Genomic DNA, 25,716 nt, shown 5'->3' with positions numbered 1-25,716 from the left:
ACTGTACATTTGCATTCATACGCTTTTATCATTACCTTGAATCCCAACTTGCAATCGCACAATTGCATTCTCATACCATCTTGCCTATTTGATATGCTCTTGCTTGTGTGTTTCAACCTGCAACTTGCCTTATTCAGAAAAGAGAGTACACATAGGATATTCCACCTGCTCGTCCGCAACCGATTCAATATTTTGAAACGCATGGTCATTATATGAAGACATTTTATACTGCACAAACCATTACAGAGGAATACAAACATAAAGGATAAGGTCAAAAACACATGTCAATCAGCATCCATTAAGTTAACAACAGATATCTCTCCTTCTAGTTGTCGTATAGGTAGAACATATGTACATGTCAAAACTTAAATCAAGTTTGACATGAAATGTGATTACTATAAGAAGATGTACACGTGAAAGCTTAAAACATATGTAATAAAGACAATATACACCACTGAAAAAATCTGCACATAATATCAATGGAAAATATCAACATTCCCTTGAAGTGTCTTTTCCTCCTTTATTGTAGCTTCAGTAAGTGAAGGTCTATGTGCTGAAAGTCGCATGTTGCTGTAGTTGTTCTTGGACTGACCCAAATCTACATTTCCATATTGTTCTTTTATTCCAACCAATTTCATGGGTAAGGAATCATGAAAAACCAAACATTTTCATATTTTAGGATCTTATTGTATCTGCTAGTCTCTACAATCACCTCTCTAAGGCTTTATGTGTCATATGAACTCCCAAGTGTTCCTTTGGTGCAGTCATGTGAATGAAACAAGTGAAATCAATCTCATTACATGACCAAACATCATCATTACAAATTGATTCCTTAAAAATCATCTGTGGAGATCATTGATTGGTAGAATCCATATCTCCATGTGGCTGATCAGTCAATATGGGCTTGGCAAACTTAGTGGAAGCATCTTCTTCATCCTTTTGGTTTCCATGGAGACTTAGGTGTTCTCCACTTAAAGGTACAATTGTTGATTCTTGCTTTTCCATATCCTCCTGTTGCTCAAGTGAGCTTTTGTACATGTCTTCATCCTCCTTATGTAGTCCACTACCTTATTGCTATCACCAACTTCCTCATCCTTGTTCAGGTGAGGCTTCAATTTTCTCTCCCAATATTTGAATACATTACTGAGCAATTCATTTGCAGTGGCAGAAGGAATATATTCTTGGTTACAAATGACTATAGCATAGATGAGATAGGTTGTGATATAACATCCATCTCCTTGATACACAAGAACATATTTTTTTTCATGGCTACAATGATCTCCCTTAACTATGATCAAGAAATGATAAAACATTTCATGGATCAAATTACACAATTCCAAGTCCAACAGAAGACTGTTCATTCTGTATTTTCAAATATTTATAGATCCTCCACTAATCATCATCCACCAGTATGTTTCATGATTCGATCTAATTTTGAAACGTTGAAATATCTTGGTGGATTCCAAGAAAATTGTCCTGCTTTCTACTCAACTAGAATATTATATCACATGGAAAACAGTTCTTGGCATGTCATCAGCTATAGATACAATAGAAAGAGATCAATTTAAAATATACTTCAATTTCCATTTTTTAGGAATTTCTTCTTCAACAATTGTTAATGTTATTTAAATCTTTGTTACAAGTGAAACTTCCTTACTATTCTATTATTTACTTATATTATTTTACAATTTTGGTATTTTGTTTGTAGTCTCAATTGAAATTGGTCATGGTATTTCAAGTGAAATTGTTTAGCTTGCATTCTGGATAATGTTTAATTTTAGTTGATGGTTTTATGTGAGAATGTTCTTTTTTGATACTCCTATGCAGACATTATACTACAAACAGGCAGGAGCAAATGTGATGAATGTTGGTCACCCGCTGGTAGACAAATGCAAATATTTATCACGAGAGGAGGTTCTTTAAAACTCTTACATGTATTTATTCTCTTTATATTTCAAATGAAAGTGCTAATGAAGCAAAAGAAATGGATATTCAGAAGTAGTATATAATAGTGAATTTCTCTCTGGTCTAGATTTATATTTTTTGTTTGCAACATAGCTATATATCCTTTTATGTAGATCATTGGTACGTAGATTTTGTACATATGGGTAGGTGCAAGTGTTGTTTTAAGAGCAATCCAAACAACATTCATGACTCAACATCAATACTGAGCAACCATTAAAGATACATAGAATGGAACAATATTTGTTGAATAAGAAGTAAAAGCGTACTGCATACATTTCTTTTCTCATATGTACAATTTGAAGGCCATCACCAAGAATAGAATTAAGGATAAGCCTCTTGGTGATACTATTCTAAAAATAAAGTTATCATAATTGAATTCTTTTGTACTTTATCAACAACTACTGAAATCTTCAACCAGATTTTCCTTGGCATTCATATTACACAGGAACCCCTCTTCCCTTTCCCTTGACAGTTTCCCATCTCCATGGAAGTCAGAGATGCATTCCTGAAACAAGTGTTATCATAAGCAAGGGGTTTAAAACAAAACCTTGACACTCATATGAACTGTGATACAATTTTTCTACTCAAATATGTCTAGTACAAGCAACTGCGCTATTAATCTCTGAATGTATTATTATATCACAATCAATTATTAACACAAAACTCACCAATTTTTGTTGCGAAGTCAGACTAATGTTAATGCTGGCATAAACTGGGGCTGTACCACAAAAATATTTGTGGAGTGTCAGCACGACTAAGAATGCTGATGCAAAAGTAATGCTGGAAAACCTTCAGTCAGATCGTACTCGTACATTCAGACTCTATTATTTTGCTTACCATTGACCACTAAACACAGAAATAGAATGTACAACTAGTACACTATGTACACCCCCTTATAGAGGTCGGTAGTGGGATAGGAAAGCAGTATGGCTGCTTCAAACAAGAATGAACAACGATCTTGAGCGATCTAACAGAAGGAGCATAAATATCAAGTGCAAGTATTGAAAAACTACCTTAATCATATCAATATCGGAATGTTAGTAGTGCCACATGAAACATCTTAAACAATGTCAAATGTGTTTCAGTAAGTGGTAGAGCCACTTGATGTAAATCTTGAACACCTTGCCAAATGAGCAACAAAATTGAACTGGAAATCCACAATAAAATCTTGTGAACAAGCTCAAATAAAATAACATACTGAAAAGGCTCACATTACTTTCTCTTTGCAAATACACTTCAGATCTTCAAAATCAACTAATCTAACCCTTTAAACTGGAGTACCTATAGCAACTGACAATGATTTTAAATCTTCAGTCAAATCCTTAACTAATCATCACAATTTTAATTCTCAAATTGGAATCACCTCTATAGACAAGAGAGTTTTTCAAATCCAAATATGGAAACCAAGAGGGTTTTAGTCCATTGGTTCTGCTACATCAAGACTTTCATTCTTGAATGCTTCCAACTTTAAATTGGAAGGAATAGCAAAATGACAAAATTATATGATTTTATCTGAGCAATGTCTTTATTTCATAGGTTCTTTGGGATCTCTATTTGGATTTGCATTTCTATGTAAGTATTAAAAATGATTTTTAAATTACAAAAAAACACTTTTTGTATTCAATTTACATAAGCTTTATAATAATATTTAAGTTGCCCTTTTGAAAGTAAAGTGGTTTGGGCGCCTTAAAAACATAATTATTATTTCCCTTATTTCATTCCTTAGCCTTTGTGAAATAAAGAAAATGGGCTATGAGTCTTCAAATAATTCTTCTAATTCTGAAAAGGGAATATGAATGTAATGTCCCCCTTTTTTGGATTCTCTTGTAATGCACTTGATATGACTTGCATGGTTGGTATCAGCCAATTCTAAGATGTATAGTAATGTCCCCTTTAATGAGGACCATCCCGTCCTTAAATAAAACATCAAGGCATTTAAAAATTATCCTGTTTTCATTAGCATAGTTTACTGATGCCTTTCATTTTTTTTCCTTTTTTGCATTGCTCAAGAGATTACCATCTTTCATACTATCCTTATAGGACTTAAGATTAACTAGCCAATCTAGGCTCTTATCCAACCGGGATAGGTACTTACCCATTTTAAGTAGTTGTCTTCGACATACCTCTACCCATACGAGGTAGGCTAAGAATGTAAGTGACTGAGACTCCACACCTCCATTTCATGATGGGTTACAAGATGGACACATAAGCGGCCTTCTCAGGTCATACCTCTCCCATACGGATAGGAAGAACATATAAGTGACCTGGAATCCATACCTCCATCCAACGGAGATGGGTTATTAAAGGGGACATGTATAGACGGTGTATAGGGAGTCTTTCACCCTTCGGATCTAATCTGGCCCTAAGGTAGCTTGCAAGAAACTACACAACCTACACAGGAATGAGCCAAGGTTCTTTGCAAGCTTAATTATAAGCAATAGATCTGCACCCTTGATTGGATTTTGGGCTATATCAACCGGGCGTGAGACCACTGAGATAATTACTAAGTCCTATACCCCCTCTTGGGTTTGTACCTTCCTAAGAATCTTTAATTTTGTTTCCAAGTTTTTTTTAAAAATTTAATAAAAAAATTATAACTTAACAAAGGATAAGTAACCACAAAATCTATAACCAAGGTATCTATGCTCTGGAGGTATCCTTCACTTTCTAGGCTACCTATGTACTCATATCCACGGGATCAAGACACCAATGGAACGTGAACTCGCTACTGATATGTAGTTCTGTTTGTACTAAGTTTGATGTAACTACCGTGGAGATGACCCTTTGGGGATTTTTTTCGTTTTCAAGTAGTTCTTCACTGTCATACACCCACTTGGGCGAATCAGGCAGTAACCAATGCTATCTTTTCTAGCATCAACTAAACTTTTGTTTTCTGAAATATAGTTCAACTTGTGGGAAGAGTTTACCTATGAGCACCTGTCCTGCTCCTCTCCATTATTGTTTCCCAAAGCTTGTTCTTTCCTAAATTTACTTAACAGTTCAACATGGTTTTTAGTAAATGGTTTTTCAAAGTTTAACAACTGAAAGCTTTTGTTATGCTTAAGGTGAAACAATATATTTTATTTTTAGCAAAGTGGAAAGGTTTATCCATTTAGTGTCATACTGGTCATAGGTTCAATAATACTAAATTCTGAATACAAATTAATGTTCTATACATTCTTAAGAATTTCTTTTGAGATTTTCCTTCAATTTCCTATATAGGATGTTATATCCAGAACTTGTTTGCTGTGTACATTTTTAAAAGTTTTCCAGATTTATACACACACACACATATATATAAATATATATTGTTTTTTACTAATTGATAAAGCATTAACCAAAATCAATCTTATGTCTTATACAACCTATAAATAGAGTAAAGAAAAGAAATCAGAGCACCTCCACAATAAAATTTTATAAATATTATCACTCGACTTTAATTGACTTATGTTTTTGCAAGCTGATTTCTATTATGTGAACAAAGTCTTTTTCTTGAAAATTTATAACAAACATCTTTTGACAGCCCCTTTTTTTGTGTTGTGTTTAAACTATTCCCAGCAAATAGATTCATAACAGAAATGGTGTAGGACCGCACAGTTCAGTCTTAAATCACTCCCAACTAGGAGGGATTACTACATGAGTGGTGGTAGAAATGCCCAGTTTTTGTTTCAATAGCTCCTAGCCAACAACTTACAGCAGCAAGCATATTATCACCCATTCTATACCAATCATTTCTCAAGGAAATCGGATGTAGGACATGTTGGAAATATTCAAGACTATGCCAAGTTACTGAGAGGGGAGGGGTGAATCGGTAACTTCTAAAACTTTAACAATTTCAATTATCATTTAATTCATCACATCAGATCTAATTGCATGCATGAGAAACTGAAAATATAAAAGCATCCACAACACTTGAACACAAAGATTTGGTGTCCCAGAAACATTCCAAATAGAAAGTAAAACTGGGGGGGGGATGATACCCACGAACTTTAGTACTACAATATAAAGTCGGCTTGTTAAGACTTACATTGATCACTTCTGATGATCTACCCTGTTAGGAGCAAATAGGACTGCTAGGTCCACCTTGTGAGAGGATTTGCAAACATACAATGAAGTATGCACTCGATAAAGAGATTTAGAAAAGATTGTTAGGTCTACCTTGTTAAATTTTTTTGATTGGTTCACCTGTTAGGATGAAACAGTAGATCTTTGGTATGCAATTGAGTTTGCTGATAGAGATTCCTTGGTGTATTGATCACCTTTTTGTGATAGATTTGTCACTGCTGCTCCTTATGCTGATATGGCCTTTACAATTCTTTATCTGCTGAATATGCTTTCACATTCGCATTCATGCACTTATATTACACATTCATTACATTGGATATGATACAATACATCACATATATATACCAATCCAATTTACAAAATTACAAAGTCGGCCATGACACATGTTAACACAAATATTACGAAGTCGGCCCACATGAAGATACTCGGGTTTTGAAGATTGACTTGGTGAGGTTCTGATACTCGGCATCCACTGTCAGTGCTTGGCATCGTCATGGTCTTGGTAGACATAGAAGCTTCGTCCATACTAATCACTTTCGAGTAGTCTCGAACTCGGTCTGTACTGGTGACTCGGTAGATATTGTGCAATTTGGCAAACACTGAATTACTTGGTTACCATGGAGTGGCTCGGTTAACACTATCTTCACATTGCATGAACTGAATACTCCGTAGATAGTGAAATGCTCGGTAACCATTGATGAACTTGGTATACACTGAACTACTTGGTTTGAACTTCTAAACTTCACACTTGCTCGGTAACCACTGGAGTTGGTCCAAAGGACTTGGTAGCAACTGTAGAAGCTTGGTGGCTATTGAATTACATAGGAAACATTGTAAACTGTTCAAAGAGCTCGGTAGCTGTATAGAATCTAAATAAGTGTGTATCACTAATAACAAACTTGACTGATTTGTCAACAATCTCCCCCTTTGGCATTAGTGACAAAAACACTTATTAGCCCGAAACTAAATACCTTGAATTCATCTCCATGTGATACTAGCTTGGTCTTATTTTTGAGATTTTTCAAAATTGATCTTTGTAAGATATATATAGAGTATCTCTGCATCATAGCATATATCTCCCCCATACTATGTGATCTATTATGTACATGTAACTTTTTCTTATATACATATCTCCCCTTGTAACTCTTCTCATATCTCATCTCCCCCTTTAACTCTGCTCTTCTCCCCCTTTTTGATAGTAATGCCAAAGATTTATTCTAACATATTTACATGGAGACACTAAAATGAGATAAGAATTCAAAGTGTACCTTGAGAGTAATTGCCAATGTTTTATCCCAGTTCTCTTGAAGAACCTTACATGTATGGATGGCAATTTGCACTTCAGCTGACAGTTCAATCATGTGGTCAGCAACAAAGAAGTTGTTATCATGAATCAGGGTTTTTGAATGAACAATGTGTTTCTACATAGAATCCATGACTGGAAGGATCATATTTTGTATATCAACCAATGTTGAACGGATCCTTGCTTCTTCTCTTAACAACTCAACTTGCAAGTTTGTCAAAAATCTGATCTTCTTAAAATGTGTAGATCTTGAACTGGGATCAAGTTGCAACTGCTGAGCACTTGCCTTAAGATCAGTATCAATTTTGGACAATTTGTCCTTAACTTCCTTGTTATACTCAGTGACATTACATAGCTTTGCAAAAAGTGATGACATATTAGAACAGGATGCCTCAAGATTGACCAAAATTGTTGAAAGATCAACTTGATTAATAGCTATTTGTTGAGCAATGTGCTCCAACACTTTATTATTGAACTTCTTTTCAGCCTTTTCAACCAACTTTTCTTGTCCTTCAGTGTCCTCTTTAAACTTTTGGACTGCTTCACCAAGCTGAAACAAACTAGGTTGAGAAGAATCAACCTAAACTCCAATAGCTTCAGTCAAAATATTCTTAGCATCATCTAATATCTTGTATTCTCTGTCTCTTTCTTCTCTAAATCTTTTCTGCTTAGCCTTTTTCTGGAGGAGTTCACCAACTATGTGCATTTGGTTTGCAGAATCATTGTAGAAATCCCATTTGGGAATTTCTATTTCCTCATCCAAATCTATATCTTCCTCTATCTCCTTTCCTTTCAAAAAATTTGTACTTGGTTGAGCCTTAGGCTCAACTGTCCTTGCACTTATTGCCCTTGTACTCGGAATGGAAACAATAGTAGACGTACTTGGGCTTGCAATAAAAATTGATATAACACTGACTGATGGAATACTTACAAAGATGCAAGAAGAGTCCAAAATTGTAGAATCCAAAACTGAAGTAGACAAAATTGGAGTGCTTACCATGGATGAGCTCAAAACTGAAGAAGTCAAAATTGAAGAGGTGATGATTGAAGAACTTAACTCGACAGATGAAGAGAGACTCTGCAGCTCGGTTGATGAAGTGGAAGTCACTTCTGTCAATGATATGCTGAGCTGTGTTGGGGTGAAGAGCGATTGGACATTTGGTGTATTTGATGTAGTCACAACCAAAATTGCTGAAGCTGCCTCCATACTTGATGTTGTCAAAGGTTTGCTCAGGGAGTGAGGAAGTGAGGCAATGACTACAGCTGTTATCTTTACTGGGTCAATCTCCTCATCATCTTCCTTATCTTCCTTGGTAGCTTTTGCACCTTGCTTCTCTTCATCTTCCTTTTCTTTAGCTTCTTGCTCCTTGTACTCTTCATAATCAATAGTAACATAATGAGTTGATCCTTCATCATCCTCTTCATCCTTACCTTCTTCTTCATCATCATCCTTTACATCCACTGGGAAATCACTTTGTTTATGTAGCAAATAAATATTCTTCCAAGTGTTAGTGACATTTCTCAGAACATGCTCTATATCCTTAATCAAAATTAAACAGGAATTAAATCTTAGAGTCAGCTTTTCTTCATTTTTCTTTAAAGATTCTTTAACCTCAACATCTATTATGCTTGGTAGTAACTGCCTCAGGGTTTGTGCATATATGTCTTTTACTATTTGCATTGCAAAGTCCCATCTTGGCTTAATTTTCTCCAAAAATTCATTAGAGATTTGAGAGGCGATCTGGTTTGGTGTATACTTCCATTTTCCCATTTTGGTCAGCACCAGTTCTTCAACTTGTTTCTGCCCTGCCTCTATCCTTGTTTCATACTTCAAAGATTTGAAATTTGTTATTCCAGCACCTTCTTCCATTTGCTTCAACTTTTCCTAAAAGGTGGGAGGAGGTTTGCTGAGAACAATATCACTTCCTTTCTTCCGAGACCTCCTTGTGAAGACTGCAGTAGATGTCTTTGGAGGCTTGGTGATAATCACCTTGCTCTCTTTCTTCAAAGGTTCTTCTGCTTTTGTTTCTTCTTCATCCTCTGCTTGCTCTTCATCTTCACCTTTACCCTTGGTTAACATGAGAGTTGCACTAGATTTTAGTTTGGTTATCCTCCTCTTTCCTTTATTAACCGCTTGAGGTAGCTTTATTTCCAGCTCTATTTTTGCCTTTGCCTCTTTATAAGTACCAAAGTAAGGGGACTTGGGATCCACAGGTTCATTGACAAGGGCTTCAATGATATCCTTCGTCTCATTAATTTTTACTTCATAGCCTAGAGGCTTGACCCACACAATTCTAGGCTTGACTGCCTGGATGTATACCTTGTCACAATCAACCATGAAGCACACATCGTCCTTGTAATCTTCAACTAACTTCTTAGGTATCTTGAACCTGTTGTTCATTTTGTCTTTAAACACATCAAAGTAGTTTTCCATGATGCTGCCATAGTTTTCTCCCATTTCTGCAATGTATTCATTTATTTGGTACAATACTGGCACATCCTTTCTCCAGAGTACGGTGCCTTTGCAAGGGAAAAACTTTTGAACATAAAAGAATAAACATGTTAACAAAGAACCGAATTTGCACGGGTTATTCTTGGAAGTCCTAATACTTTCTATGTTCTTATTGAATTGTCTCAGTAACAACTTGGCGAGGTCATAAGACAAGTTATTCTTCACCACTTTGTACGCCAAATCCATAGCTTCACATGATACACTGTTGAGATGGCTTGAACTATATATCTTGTGAGCTATAACATGAATACCAAACTTGAGTTCTGCATTTGTAACATTACTTATTTTCATGCCTTTGTCATCCCACTCAGTTAGGGTTTTCTTTTCCAGCTCAGCTCGACCTAGGGTTTTGGTTGTTTTGGCTTTGGTGAGCATGGGAAGGTTAGTGATTCAATGAATCATCTTCTTCGTTATCAATATTGGCTGCTCCAACCACAGTTGGCCATTGTGCACCCGGCTAAGAATATACCTAATCCACTTTATTTGAAACTCTCAGGGCATATGGGGAAAATGAGTTAATCCTTTGTTTCCAAATGTTGATGCTCAGGTTTCAGGGTTCCATGAACACATAATTGAGCTAGGGCATCATCCATCTCCAGAGTACCAATTTCTTGAATTGTGCATTTAAAATGAGTTCTAATTGCATTAACAAGAAGTACCTTGGGAGGGATTTGAGATTGAGCTCCACTGGGATCTAGGGTTTCTGCAACTGCGGGCATGAGCTTGAAGTCTTGTGCCTTCCATTCAACATCATGAACCAACATATCAGAACCTTTCTTTGCCTTGCTGCTGCTGCTGGATGCCATTTTTCTCAGTAGCTTGAGAGAACTTTGAAAACCATTGTAGGAAATTTTCTCAAGTCGCTTGATCGCACAAAAAATAGGACTTCGCAATAGCTCTCGAAAATTCACGATGAAAAATGAATTCGCTCCCATGCCTTTTCTTAAAATTTCATCATTAATGCTTGGTACAGTGGTAGATGAGTTGATATTGTGGTTGACAGAGTGTCATCCACTATTCTGTATTGATCACTTGGTGAAGTGTTCATGACTTGGTAACCATAAGTGCCTATGTTACTCTTGACCTTGCCTGGTAGAGTCTATGACTCAACCTTACTCGGTAGAGAAGGTAACTCGGTAATGATTGATATAGATCTTGCTCAGTGATCCCTTTGTATCTTTGCATATGGATTTGGATCTTTGTCACCTTTCCAACTGGAACTGATTCTGATGTCTTCTTTGATAGCCTGGTTCCAATTCTTCCTTGAGAACTTAATTAGGAATGGTAGAGTCACGCAGTTCTTGAGTGACTTGACCATCATTGCTTGGACCAGTATCCTCGGTAGACTTAGGAATTAATTGCTGGCTTAGCTGCTTTCGAATGTTATCAGCTTTTGCCTTCTTTTCATCTTCAATCTTACCAGTATTCATGCAATTCTTGGCAATATGACCAAGTTTTGTACAAATGTAACATCTTATAGTGGTATCTCTTTTCTTCATATGATGTTTAACACAATTCATACCAATGTGTCCTTATTCTCCACAGTAATGACATCTACACCAAGTATTGTAATCCCAACCAAATATTGCCTTCACAATTTGTTCTGCAGGATTCAATGTCTTTGTTTTGCATTCTGATGCCTTGTGTCCATGTTTCTTGCATTTATGACAGTTGCCTTCAAATTTTGGTTTCTCTTTGCATTCATTAGCCTTGTGACTATGCTGATTGCTGTTGTAGCATTTTCCATTGAATTTTGCCTTTCCAGTACTCGAACATTTGTTTGATGTATGACCTATCTTACCACAGTGATTGCAAGTAGGTCTTTGATTCCTTTGAGCACCTTGTTTGGAGGATTCACCTTCTTCTTTGTATCCAATTCTTGCTTTTCCTTTTTTCCTATAGAGGTTTTGCTCATTTAGTTGAACCATGTTTGCTTGAGATTTCATCATTCTTTCATTGATTTGCTTCTCAGTGTTTAGGTCATTTTTCAATCTTTCACTGATTTTCTTTTCTGATCTCAGCTCATTTCTTATTCTTTCATTAATTTGTTTTTCAAAATTTAGATCATTTCTTAATCTTTCATTGATTTGTCTTTGGCTCATGATTTCCTCATTTGAATTGGAGATTTAATCAACAAGGTTTGCATGCTAAAGGGATTGGTTCTGGATCTCATTGTTCCTTCCATCCATCTCTTCTTTTATCTTGTTTCCTTGTACCAAGATTTCACATAACCTTACTGACTGAATTTCTTGTTCTCTTTTCAACTTTCTTACTTCTTCTTGCAGGGAACCATTTTTCTCTAGGAGTTCTTTGATTGTGTCATTTGCTTCATCTGAACTGCTTGAAGGGAAAAAATCTTCAATTCTTTCTTCAATGTAGAGATGATCATTTATTTGATTGGCAAGTTCCTTTCTTCTTTTCAAGGATTGGGAAAGTTGCTCCTTAGCTTTCTTAAGTTGGGCAATGGCCATTTCCAGATCCAACTTTTCATTGTCAATAGCTTTGTCAAGTCTGAAAATTTTCATATCCTTGATATTTGCTCAAGCTGTTAGACTTTCTCCTGAGAACCACAAAGCTCTGATACCAATTGTTGGAAATATTCGAGACTATGCTAAGTTATTGAGAGGGGAGGGGTGACTCAGTAACTTCTAAAATTTTAACAATTCCAATTATCATTTAATTCATCACATTAGATCTAATTGCATGCATGAGAAACTGAAAATATAAAAGCATCCACAACACTTGAACACAAAGATTTGGTGAACCAAAAACCTTCCAAATAGAAAGTAAAACTGAGGTGGGGATGATACCTACAAACTTTAGTACTGTAGCATAAAGTTGGCCTGTTAAGACTTACATTGATCACTTCTGATGATCTGCCCTGTTAGGAGCAAATAGGACTGCTAGGTCCACCTTGTGAGAGGATTTACAAACATACAATGAAGTATGCACTCGGTAAAGAGATTTAGAAAAGATTGTTAGGTCTATGTTGTTAAAGGATTTTGATTGGTTCACCTGTTAGGATGAAGCAGTAGATCTCTACTGTGCAACTGAGTTTGCTGATAGAGATTCCTTGGTGTACTGATCACCTTTCTGTGATAGATTTGTCACTATCGCTCCTTATGCTGATATGGCCTTTACAATTCTTTATCTGCTGAATATGCTTTCACATTCGCATTCATGCACTTGTATTACACTTTCATTACATTGGATATGATACAATACATCACATATATATACCAATACAATTTACAAAATTACAAAGTCGACCATGACACAAGTTAACACAAATATTACAAAGTCGGCCCACATGAAGATACTCAGGTTTTGAAGACTGACTTGGTTAGGTTTTGATACTCAGCATGCATTATCACTACTTGGCATTGTGATGCTCTTGGTAGACGTAGAAGCTTGGTCCATACTAATCACTTTCAGGTAGTCTTGAACTCGGTTTGCATTGGTGACTCGGTAGATATTGTGCAACTTGGCAAACATTGAATTACTTAGTTACCATGGAGTGGCTCAGTTAACACTGTCTTCACATCGCATGAACTGAGTACTCCATAGATACTGAAATGCTCGGTAACCATTGATGAACTTGGTATACATTGAACTACTGGATTTGAACTTCTGAACTTCACACTTGCTCGGTAACCACTAGAGTTGATCCAAAGGACTCGGTAGCAACTATAGAATCTCGGTGGCTACTGAATTACATGGAAAACATTGTAAACTATTCAAAAAGCTTGGTACCTGTACAGAATTTGAATGAGTGTGTGTCACTAATAACAAACTTGACTGGTATGTCAACAGGACGTTTCTAGCAAGCTAGTTCATGATAGATAAAAGTATAGAGGTGCATAGAACTTGTTTTATAATTTCCAGCAAATCATTTGTAACATAGTTTAGTATCTCGTTCTCTGCCACTTATTGGCAAGGTAAGAAATAAGATTCTTGGCAAATATCGGAGATAAATCAGCAACTTCTCAGGAAAATATTGGGACTTTTAAAAATGACTTAAATATAATTAGAAATGTAGGTTTTTGCAAAATTGAATGAAGATATGCATCTAATGAGTCAGTAAATAAGTAAACAAACCAAACAAGTTGATCTAGATATATACATAAATGTAACATGTAACAAAATTGCATTGTCATGTGGAATGTCAATGGTTGGCAACCATATTCAAAGACTTTGAACTCTAAAGCATACTAGAAGTAGCAAATTGTCTTTGTAAAAAAAAAGCAAATACAAATGTCGAGTACAATATGAAATTAATCTACATCATCCTCTTTGCCTTAACACTAAAAGGAAAAAAAATTAGAAAATTTACTTGTTAATGCAAATTTCCTTGAAAAATCTCTTTGAATTTGCTTTGAATCCACTTCAAATCCACTTGTTATCAATCTACAAGGTTGCTAAAGACTATTTCTCTCCACCAAATCCCCTCTCCTCTCCTTTGAACACTTAAAATTGCAAAATATACAATAAATGGACAAGTCGTTGGGCATCCCAATTTTACTGGTGCTGCCCAAAAGTAGTAGTTAAGTTATCGCAAGAAGTTCTCAATTTATCACAAAGAAGTCGCCAACTTATCGACGAGAATTCAAGGTCTTCTCCGTTTGAATTTCTTGCTAGAAAACTTTAAGTTTTCTCGTTTTGTAAAAGTTCTTGTGAGAAGTAGGGATGTCTGCCACTTCTTGAAGAGATTTTAATCTACGATTTGTAACATTTAGACATGCTGTCAAAAAGTTGGCAGTGATTCATTAATATCGCTATGATTCTCCAATTATATAAATATTATGGTTAGGAAGGCACATACTTAGTCAACAAAACCATTTCCATATTTCTATAGGAGTTAAAGAAAAGAGAATACAAAACAGTATCAAAATTACTTTCAGACTCATACCCAGACTAAACTGGGTTATTTCCAGAATTTCACATAGACTGAATTGAAAAGGAAATAGCTCAGAGTTAACAATTATTGAAGCAAGAATACTTCTTCCAGAATTTGTTTTTTAATAACAACATGATCACAATATAACCCAGGTGTGTAAAAGGAATGGTGTAGGCATGGCATGCTAACTGAAATAAACCCCTCTTTGTTTGATGACACAAAATTTCCAATTTTACTATAGCAACAGCACAAATATATTCAATTGTAACACTACAATAATAAAGAAAATTGGGTTCCTTTAGCATCTACTAGCTGTAAATCCTAAATTGCCACTTGCATATTTTAATCTTAGTCTTTTAATAACTAAGAACTTATGCAACACAACAATAGAGATGAAATTGAAAGGAGTATTTCCTGGTTTGGCTAAGAAAATTGAGGTGAAAAGAATAGCAAGAAATCTGACAATTGATGCTGTTCCTTCTATCAAGCAGCTACCTTTAAAATAATCTTGTTCTTCGTCTTGCTGCTATTTCTGTATGTTTCTGTGATTTCTCCTTGAAGAATTAATGGAACCCAGCACTAGATAAGGTTCAGTCTTTTCCAATTTCTGAGATTTCTTGCTAGTACCCCTGCCAAAACCTCAAAGAGGGTGCACTCTCTCCTTCCAACTTCCTGCCCTTCATTCCCTTTTTATTCACAATTCTTTGTTGGCAAAAACCCTAGGGCTGGACTCTCTTCTCATTAATTCTGGCCTCTTTTGGATCAGTCCAAATCTGATATATTTACTCCCCAAGCTTCCACGTTTGCTGCTGCATGAGAGACCATCCTTGCACCAGCCACGTTGCCTTCTTACATCTCCCATCCTCTCCTGTTTTGACACATCTACTATCCCAACATTGATGTTTCTTGTGCTTGCCTTTTAAAAATGAAAGTTTTTGGCTAATCTCCCAATTATATTGTGCTTCATATTCCCGTGAAGTTTTTGAATACTTGATTTAGTTGGCTAAGTTTATTTTAGCCAAATCCTAATGTTTATACTTTTAGTTCACATAAATAAGAATTAAAAAATATATATTTATTGAAATCCTTATGCCTATTATTATTAAATACATCACATTTATTCATTAGAGATTTATGACTTATTTGATATTACTTTAGATCTTTATTTGGTTGGCTCAATAATTATATTTAGTAATTAGTTAAATACTTAGTTTTAAATTTGAAATTAATTATTTGTAATATTTTTAATTAATGTTTGAATTCGACTCATAAGAAATTTCTTGGTTAATACTTTAGTATTAGAAAGTTATTGCAAAATGATTAAATAACTCCTTAGGAAAGAATCACTTTATTTAAATAACATCTAAAATAAAATTACTAAATGTACTAATAAATAATAAAAATAAAAGGATTCCCGAAATTTAAAAATCAATTTCATGAAATAATCACAAAAATACTATTATGAATAATGCCTAAGGGACCAAATTAAATAATCACAATTAAAAAAAAAACCGATGCTCAAGGAACTGATACAAATATCCGCAAAAATATTCAAACTAATCACCTCCTACGAAATCAAACTAAATATTCATTTAAATAATTGCAAATATTTAATTAAATTACCTCTAAAGAAAACACATTAAATATTTATAAAAATTTAAAATAATTTACTTCTAAAGAAAACACTTTAAATATTTATGAAAATTTTAAATAATTTGCATACAAAAAATTACATCTTAAATAAAACTTGATAATAAGGTCACATGTCATACTTTAACAAATTATCTTAAGTTTATAGGAATTTGCAACAAATGAGCTGTATAGGGGTTGCGACATTTTCCATAGTAGAATTTAATTCGCAGGCCTAAACTGGTGGTCAAGGAGAAGCTAGAACGTAGAACAAAACCATGGAGGAAACAAAACAGCAAGTGGTTGAACAAATGGAACATTAACCCTCAGAAGTGTCCAAACACCAATATAAACATAAATAAATGGGTGTTAGAAAAATATAGATCTGCCATGTGCACTAATATGTTAGGTAGGAAAAAAGCCTATTAAATTATAGAATTTAATTACACACAGGAGCATGGAGACAAAGACCATCTAGGATCCACAATTAAATGCAAGGCCAAAATATCAATTGCTCAGTTAAGGACCTTTTATCGCCTAAGTTTGCACGCTCGCCTGAAGTGTGACCTAAAGGCAACTTCGCGTAACATGAAAACGACTTCCAAGTGTGGGACTTGCGCTTTGAGGTCGAATCTCCAGAGAAGGCCGGCTTGTTTACAATCAGGATGCACCTAACTACTTTGAAGCAAAAGGGAGAAGGTGATGTAGGAAAGCAAATTGCTGAAAGGGAAAGGGGTGATGCACCTAATTGAAATGGTTACAACTCTGCTCCTATATGCTCGACACATCAATGAAAATCCAAATACTCAACTCTTGACTCTATTCTACCTTCTAAGAAATCACATGAGGGTTAGGGTTGATCAAATGCGGAAGGGAAAAATACGATTTCACAATACAGCAACCATCAACAAACCAAACACAACATATAAATCTAAGGATGCAAAAAAGAAACATTCAAAGGAGGCAAGATACTTACTCGAACTAATGAATGGCAAGAGAGGGTAAGAAACCAACTATTTCATTAATGGAAGGCAAGAACTACAATTATAGAATACAAGGCTACTGTAAGTAAACATTATCAGAATAGAGAGGAATCCAGAAAAAGTATTTACAACTTGCCTTTATAGAGTTCAGGCATAAATTAGATCTAACTTGAAGTTGAAACCTCACAAGATGGACTCAAGGTTACAGAAAGTAGCAATAAATTAATATCAAAACTAAATCTGATCTTTAAATCAATCTGCTATAGTGAAGTGACAGGAAGAAACCAAAATCAATGCATCCAGCCATAAGAGATCAAATCTAAAAGATCTGATCATTACATGTAATAAAGAGGCATGGAGATGTATTAACGCCATGGAACAAGGCCCAAAATGTCAGTTTACATTGAATAAATTATTCTTGTAATGTGTCATGGCCGTAACAAATAAATCCACACTTGTCAAAAGAAAATGCGGGATGGGATAACACGCAAGTTAACCCACCACAAAAATTACAGAGTTGACATGTGGAAAAAATCTGATTTGCTCCAATGAGGTGATTTGTCAATGTAGATCTTCATTTAAATATGAACAGCTCAAGTGTTGCAAAAATCTCCCCAACCAATGAATAAAAACAAACCATAGATTAAGATCTTCAAAAGAATGGACAACTCAGATGCATCCAGAAAATATCCAAAAAAAACTTGTAGCCCAGCACAAGAAAGATCCGCCATGTGGCATGAAACTACTGGTTGGCACATTTCTTGAATGTTTGTTTAAGATGCAGTAGCATTTTCTCAATTTTAGAAGAGTAGCAAAGTCATTCTCTGAAGTCGCAAAAATGGTTCACGCAAAATGTTAACCCAACACGAAAATGTGCATTAACCTGCACCTCGGTACATGAAGAAAAATGAGCCAACTCGGCACATGAACAAAGTTGAACTAGCTCGACACATGAAGGAAATAAGCTAGCTTGGCACATGAAGAGACCACGTTAACATGAGATGTTAACCTAACCGAAAAGCATGTTAACCCACATAAAGGAATCCAACCCATTGAAGATCTCTCAGATCGGTTATTGATGATGGGTTGAATGAGGGGGCAAAAAATGGCCAATAGGACCAACCTTCATCATTTAAGATGTGAAACTAGTAGATGGAAGTTGCCTCAAGAGGGGTGGGAAGAAAGAATCTGTACCTTCTGTAGCAAGGGAGTGGTGGAAACAAAATTACACTTTGTCAAGGATTGTGTTGTGTATGAAGATATTCGCAACAAATACAAGAACAACTTATAGGTGAGCAACATGAAGGAACTTTTTGAGGAGGCAAGGTTACAAAAGATAGCTAAATTTCTAATATAGATCCACAACAAAAGGAACAACTTGGAGAAATTTCAGCAAGCTTCTTAGCTGTCCTTTTGGTTCCTTAGACTGGTGGTCTTGTGTATGTGTTAAGAACCTACATGAGGAAGTGTGTGCACATATCACCAAGATGAACATGTTGTATAAGGTTAGGGCAGATCAAAAGAGGAAGCATAAGGAGTTCCAAGTTGGGGATTAGGTTATTGTGTACTTGAGAAAATAACGATTTCCAATGGGCACCTACAACAAGCTGAAGATCAAGAAATTTGGTCCTTGTAAGATTTCGAAGAAACATGATTCATGGAATGCATATGAGGAGTTGCCAAAAACATTTCTTCTATTTTCAATGTTGTAGATTTAATTGAGTATCATGACGATGGTATGGAGGAGGAAATAATACTTGAGCCAAGTCTAATTCCTACCTCTAAGGAGGAGATTGAAGAAATCCTGGATAGTCGTATGCGAAGGAGTACTCAAAACAGGCAGCATGAGGAGTATCTTGTGAAGTGAAAAGGACGCTCGGATTTTCCTCAACCAACGGAGATGTGATAGAGTCACTTCTCAAATTACCTTGGGTGTTTGAGGTAGGAGCATCCAACTGTGTAAAGGCAATCCTGAATCACCCCAAAATATGTTTATAATTTCTGTTTGATGTGTTTTCATTTCTGAATACCCATTTGGGCAGAACAGAGATTCAAACTCTCAAATTTCCATTGTTATTTTTTTGGGTTAGCATTTTGGCACACCTCGTGATATATGTAAACACAAAAAAGGTTATTTTGTTATAAAGCCATAATCATGAAGAATTAAAGGGTATAAGTTGGAGGGAAGGTTTTAATTGAAATTTCATGCACTCCAAAAAAAAATTAGGTCAAAAGGTTTCACGGTTTGAAAATTATTGTAGTTTTAAGTTGCTCGGATACTTGCTAAAAATTCTTTAGAGTCAGATTTGAGACACTAAACAGCTTCGTGTGACCTAGAAAAATGGGGGGCAGCCATACGTGGCCTATAGGGCTATAAAGCACTCAAAGAGCTTTCCGAAATTATAAGCAATTCGTCAATCAGAGTCTTGGATCAAAACTTATGTCTGCTAAAAGTAGGACCACTTTTTTTGGAACCTTCTATTTTTGCACCTACTTCTAATTTGAATTCCAAAATTTCTATTTTGGTGTTGGTTGCCAAATGTCAAAATGTATATTGTATTCCTAACCCTAAACCTAAGACATGTTATTTAAGGTCCATCCTAGAGGTGTAAAGGTAGTCTTTGGTGGAGTTTGGGAGAAGGTACTGTGAGAAGTTTATTCTCTAGAATCTGATAATAATGGTGACCATAGAGCATGTAGTTGAGTTTTACTTTGGTGTAGTGCATGTAGCAGCTTCTTATCTCAGATAACATAAGTTTCATTTTCTGTTGTGTTCATTTTGTCTCAAGTTGTGCCCTTATCAAATAGACAAAGTTAGGCAAGAAAACCACTTTTAGAATCTCAAGTTAGTGGGTTTTGAGCCCAAAGTTAGCTTGGGTTTTGCCATTGTGCAACAAGTTCACTCCAAATTCACCCAAAGTCTATTGGGTATGTCTAACAAACTTTGCGCTGAATTCAGGGCTTTGCACCCGAATTCGACAAAGACAAGATTTTGCACCAAATCAAATCCAACTTTGAGGGTTGCAGGAATGAGTTTGGTAATATAGATTACAAGTGATACCTTCATGTTCTTGATGAAAAGTGAATTGAAAGTTTAATTATTTTTATTCCTAGTAACTAGGGTCTTTTAACCCAAATGCAAGTAAAAAAAAGGTTTAATTGAACTTGTCATTTGGAAGTTTATAAAGACTTGCAATGTTCTCCTCTAACCTAAAATGCAAGCTATAGACATATAAAGACTCATAAAATGTAACAAGAAACATGATCTGGTTAAGTTTTATATCATATGGGTTTTGAAATTTATAATACTAGTTGGAAGTTGCATAACATACTTGCATTGGACATTTCTAAACCTAGTCATTGTTTTCTTAAAAAGTTGACTTTTAGCATGTTGGCTAAATCTTTATAAGTCATTGATACCCAAATTACAAAATTATTACTTTAGGGAATGTCTCATGAGATTTCTCTCTCCTCCTAGCAATAGGGGAGGATTCCTTCTTACCATAGGTGGCTTCAACAAAGACTTAACAAAAATTAACAAAAAAACATTTTTTCTTAATAATTTCCTCTTTTTACGTGAATGATTAATACAGAATTACAACTTTCAACTTAACAAAAGGTGTCTATTGCTACGATAATATTGGTGGCTTTAGGTTGATGTAAGAACAATAATAGAGACATAGATAAGATAAGATAAGATAATATTATTAATGTCCAACAAGAGACCAACAAGGGTCTATGGGACTGAAAGATACAATAGTGCAACGAAGAAAAGTAAACCAGCAGGAGCACCCAACGGTGACCGGAAAAGAAAAGAGAAGAGATCGCAACAAGAGGAAAAAGAAGAAACAGAAGAAAGAGAGAAGGACCATTAGTCCTTTCTCGGTACAAAGAAATCTTGTATAGAGGCATACAGACTAGGACAAGTAAGGGTATGGGTCCGGCTCCTCCTCTACCTCTGTCTCTACATAATTGTGGGGATAGGGTGCCGCTGTCTAAGGAGCCCGAGCTGAGGTCTAACCGATCTGGTGTGTTTGGGGTTAGGTGGGTGGGATCGTTTCCTACACCTGGAAGTGGGCCTAGAAGAAAAGAAGTCCATGATGAGCTGATCCGAGGTTTGGTGCTGTGAGAGTTGAAGCTATAAGGTGTGATCTCTGAGTTGGGAGGCTTCACGGAGGTACAGTGCCAGGAACCTTTGGTCCGAATAATTGGAAAATGTTGAGAGGCATTTGCAGTCTCTGAATAGGCAATAAAATCTCCCCCTAATCTCATAGTAGATAGGACGCCTAAAGATAAAATGGGTCCTTCGTCTTTATCTCAGATAAAGTGCAAAGGCGGGACACCCATTCCTCTCTGGTCAGGTGGTGATTTGTCTAGCAACGAAGTTGGTGTGCTTTGACCCTAAAAGACCCTAGGGTGATGCGAAGGGCATGGCACCAATGATAGCTCAAATATGGGGTGCGAACAATGATACCATCTCGGATCACTAGGAAATGCTTTGAGAAGAAGGCCATCCGAGGGCGTAAACCACCAAGAGGGCTAATCCAAGTCATGGAGATGTGTACTGTCTATAATTGTCGAGTCTGATGTGTCAGTTCAGCTCTTGTTGCGAGGGAAGGAGGTGGGGCGGGAGCGTCCAACGAAAATTGATATGGCGGAAGATGGTCATTGTCGATCCCGATCGAGCTCAGTAAGATAGTGGCCTGGGTATACTAGGAGCGAGCCCTAGTCATCCCGGTCAAGCTGGCTATGTCCTATGAGGAGCAGTAAGAAAGGTAAGAGTATCTATGTCGGCCCTTAGATGACAACAATTTACTTATATATTGTGAAACAAATACAAGAAACCAAGGTCGCTTGCACTTGTCTCGATTAAGGATTCAAATAGAATAACCAGTCAGACACAAAGTCTCTTTCTAGATATTCTCAAACTTAATAAAAATGCCTACAACTGAAGCCCAAAGTCTTTAGTTATGAGTAATTGAAACCATTAACAACTATAAAAATTGCCCTCCTGCAACACAAAGTGTTCAAAAGTTTGAATTGGCTCTGAATAGAATAGGAAGCTCAAAGTCTGCATAATTGAACTCAAATCCTTCTTGACAAAAGTTCCAAAGCTCCCAATCAATATCTAGAAAATAGCGTCACATAACACCTTGAATCAACACAAAGTTTGAAAGGAAGTTGCCTCTTTTATTGAAAAAAATTCAATTTACATCCAAGCTCGCAATCCTAGAGTGCAAATAAAGACTAGCAAAATTTTCTTATATTGCCAAAAGATGATTATTTATAATGAGCTCCCAAAAGAGTGTAGAGAAAGGTGGAGAAAGAAGGGGAAAACACTTAACCACCTCGACTTATTTTCTAATTAACTAACTTTGACTTATTCAATGTTAGAGGGCCAAGGAACTTGCAAAATGATTACATGAAGCTTTGCATGTGATACTATCACATGCAGTTACATTTTGATTTTCTATTACATGTAATCTATCAAATACAAATTACGAATATATGATGAAAAAATTCCAAATGTCTAATGAGACATGACCCCTGTTACATCATCCTTTGTCGGTCTTCGTGTTACTATAGGATGCTCCAAGTTTGAGGTATTTGTTTTTGGAAAAAACATTTTGAATTGGAATATGAATATGCATCCTTGATTGTTCCATTGATTATTAATAACCATTTTTGTCATGAAAACATTCTATTCTTGTTATCATTTTTTCACCTCCTTGTAGGCTCCATTATGTGATCATTTTGCCTCATGTCCCTATTTCTTCTTTGAATATCTTGACTTATGCATGTTGGATATTATTGGATGACTTTTAAGCAATGAAGGATGAAGGAATTAAGGTTGAGTCCAAAGCGTGACTAATTAAAGAAACTAAAAAAAATCCTTTTTTCAACCAAGAATCTACTCTGCCTGCCTTGGCTGTAGGAACAGACATAGGCTCTATTTCCTAGTGTGTGCAGGAATAGAAAAGGGCCGAATAAATTCTATAAAAGACAGGAAATACAAATGTTTGCTCACCAATTGGGTCCCCTTGGATGAACAAATCAGAAACTGCTACTCAAGATAGAGAAACTGGAACATGGCTCCTTGTATTCAAAATTGAAAAGCTGGTTACACATTTTGAACTTGAAAACTCAGAACCTTGTTGCTGAAAAGTATAGATTACACTTCACTTCTCTTTTATTTCTTCTATCTTCTAACCTCCAACCTCAATGGAGGTTTCGACAACTTGTGTATAGAAAACTACAAACTTAATGAACTCCTAAACAGCTAGAAATTCCTAGTTAGATGAGTTACAGTAGTTGGTTACATTGGAAACCACGTTAGAGAAATTCTCTCAACTGAAAAGAACAACTCTTCATATTAAGTACAAGAGAGAAAGTATAAATTGACCATCAACTAGATTTGCTACAATTTGAAAGATCTCCATGTTGACTCATTCACGGGTCGTGATGAGTAAGGTGGTACTTTATGACTGTCATTACTCCTCCACTCTCTCAGTGGTCTTGAACAGGTCCATGGATCTTGAAGAATCGGCTGATCATGAGCTAAACCGTTTCCTACTTCCTTGGCTTTTCCCTACTTGGTTGATCTGGTCCTGGAACCTAGGTTAGTGGTACAATTATTCGCCCTATCCATTACACATGACGTTCATTAATTTCATCTTTGTAAAAATAATCATGCATTCAACCCAGAGCTGTAGGAAAAGAACTCATTTGGCTGCAGGAAATTAATCGCACTTCAACTATTCACATATATATCTAAATAATATAAAGGTAATTATTTTCAGCATAAGTTTATTTGTAGTAAGAAATTTCTTCCTAGTGACCATACATAACAAAAACATATATTCACTTAAGTATTTAGAACTATAACGTCTTAAAAGAGTCTTTGTAAAACTATGGTAAAAATTCAAGTCTACGCTAACAGTTTCAGAAAACACATAAATATTGAGCCATAAAATGGCTTCATCACCCCCCACAGATATCTCTTCACACCAACCCATTTGAAATTTGATCAAGTCAATGGTATCTTGACAAGATGGGAAGGTAGATTTCGGATCTGAAAGGCTATGCAAAGTTGCAAACTACACCAAGTATTTCCTGCATAACCACATCTTGGTTTCCTATTGATATCTTCTTTAAACTCAAGGAACTTTGCTTCTGAATCGACAAGTATTGGTGGCTTATATACTTGTAAAAATGGAATTCTTCCATGTAATGCCAAGCCCATCCTCAAAAGGAACACCCAACAATGCATCTCCTCATGCTTGGTGGTGTCATGTATGTTGTACTGCCTTGATGCTGCAAACTGAGTCAAATAAAACAGGGTGCAGTTTTTTTGTTCAAATCAAACCAAAGTGGAAGAAGATCCACCTTCCTGTCCATTGAGAAACCTTTATATTTTTGGATTTTCTATTTTATCACTTTTTGGGGATTTTTATCAACTTTTTACCTATTTTAGTATCTTCAAATTTTGAAGAGATCTCTTATCTCAAATATGGGTTCAAAGCCCATTCTTGTTGATAGATTTCCACAAATGAACTTCGTTCATCCCTTCTAGTGCCGATTTCTATTGACGTAATTTTTATTCCACTACAACATTCAAAATCAAATACCCAATGTCTCGAGATGAAACATCAACTACTCAATCCCCTCTTGATATAAGGGCATCTCTCATGCTAGGCTAATATTGTAAGCTCATGAAAAGACTTCAAGGTTCTATTAGCTGTAGATAATCGCTCAACGAAATGATGCAATTCACTAGCAATTGTTAAAGTTTACTAGATTCATTGCAGATTAGAATATGTATATCTTTTCAAATTTTCTTGAACAATGATCTTACTAACTAATAGTTTCTTTTCCTGGTTGTAATCAGAATGAAGATAAGTATTATTTTCACAATGAGTCTGAAATAATAATGATAAGTGTTTACTGCATAGATTAATTGATTAATGCACATAAATAGTGAACAAGAATAGCAACAGCAGTACTTCATTTATCATTAGCATATGCCTAGAGATTACATACAGAGCATAGGATCAGATAAGATGACATCATCCCCCCCCAAAAAGAAAAGTCATCTCCTGACAACTAACAAAATAGGAGACAACCTACATACAACAAACAAAAAATACTAGAGAGGAGATGGTGCCCCTGAAGAGTGCTGCTAGCGATGCAACTGATACACGTAATTTGTCTGGATTCGCAAATCCTTCTGAATCTGTGAATTAACCTCTACGGCCTCCTTTAGAAGAAGCACCGCATCCATAGCCTGTGTCCTGGCTAACTGCAACTCCTGTTCTGCTGCATCCTTATCCCGCACAGCCGCTTCCTTATCCCATCAACAGAG

At 35.8% G+C, this 25,716-nt stretch overlaps 1 protein-coding gene across 1 annotated transcript in view; it reads left to right on the top strand.

Annotated features, from left to right (window-relative positions):
• LOC149531119 (uncharacterized) overlaps positions 1 to 25,716 on the top strand; it is a 255,267-nt gene that overhangs the window by 63,259 nt on the left and 166,292 nt on the right. The window contains exon 6 of the mRNA XM_089808559.1: positions 1,828 to 1,914. Coding sequence (XP_089664685.1) covers positions 1,828 to 1,914 — 87 coding nt within the window. The remainder of the gene's footprint in view (positions 1 to 1,827; positions 1,915 to 25,716) is intronic.

The sequence above is a fragment of the Cupressus sempervirens genome, chromosome 11, assembly GCF_028749045.1.
Source record: "Cupressus sempervirens isolate cs-2001-9-10 chromosome 11, ASM2874904v1, whole genome shotgun sequence".
NCBI lineage: Eukaryota > Viridiplantae > Streptophyta > Pinopsida > Cupressales > Cupressaceae > Cupressus > Cupressus sempervirens.
Note: the sequence above shows the minus strand (reverse complement) of the source record. Positions and strands in the feature narration are given on the sequence as shown.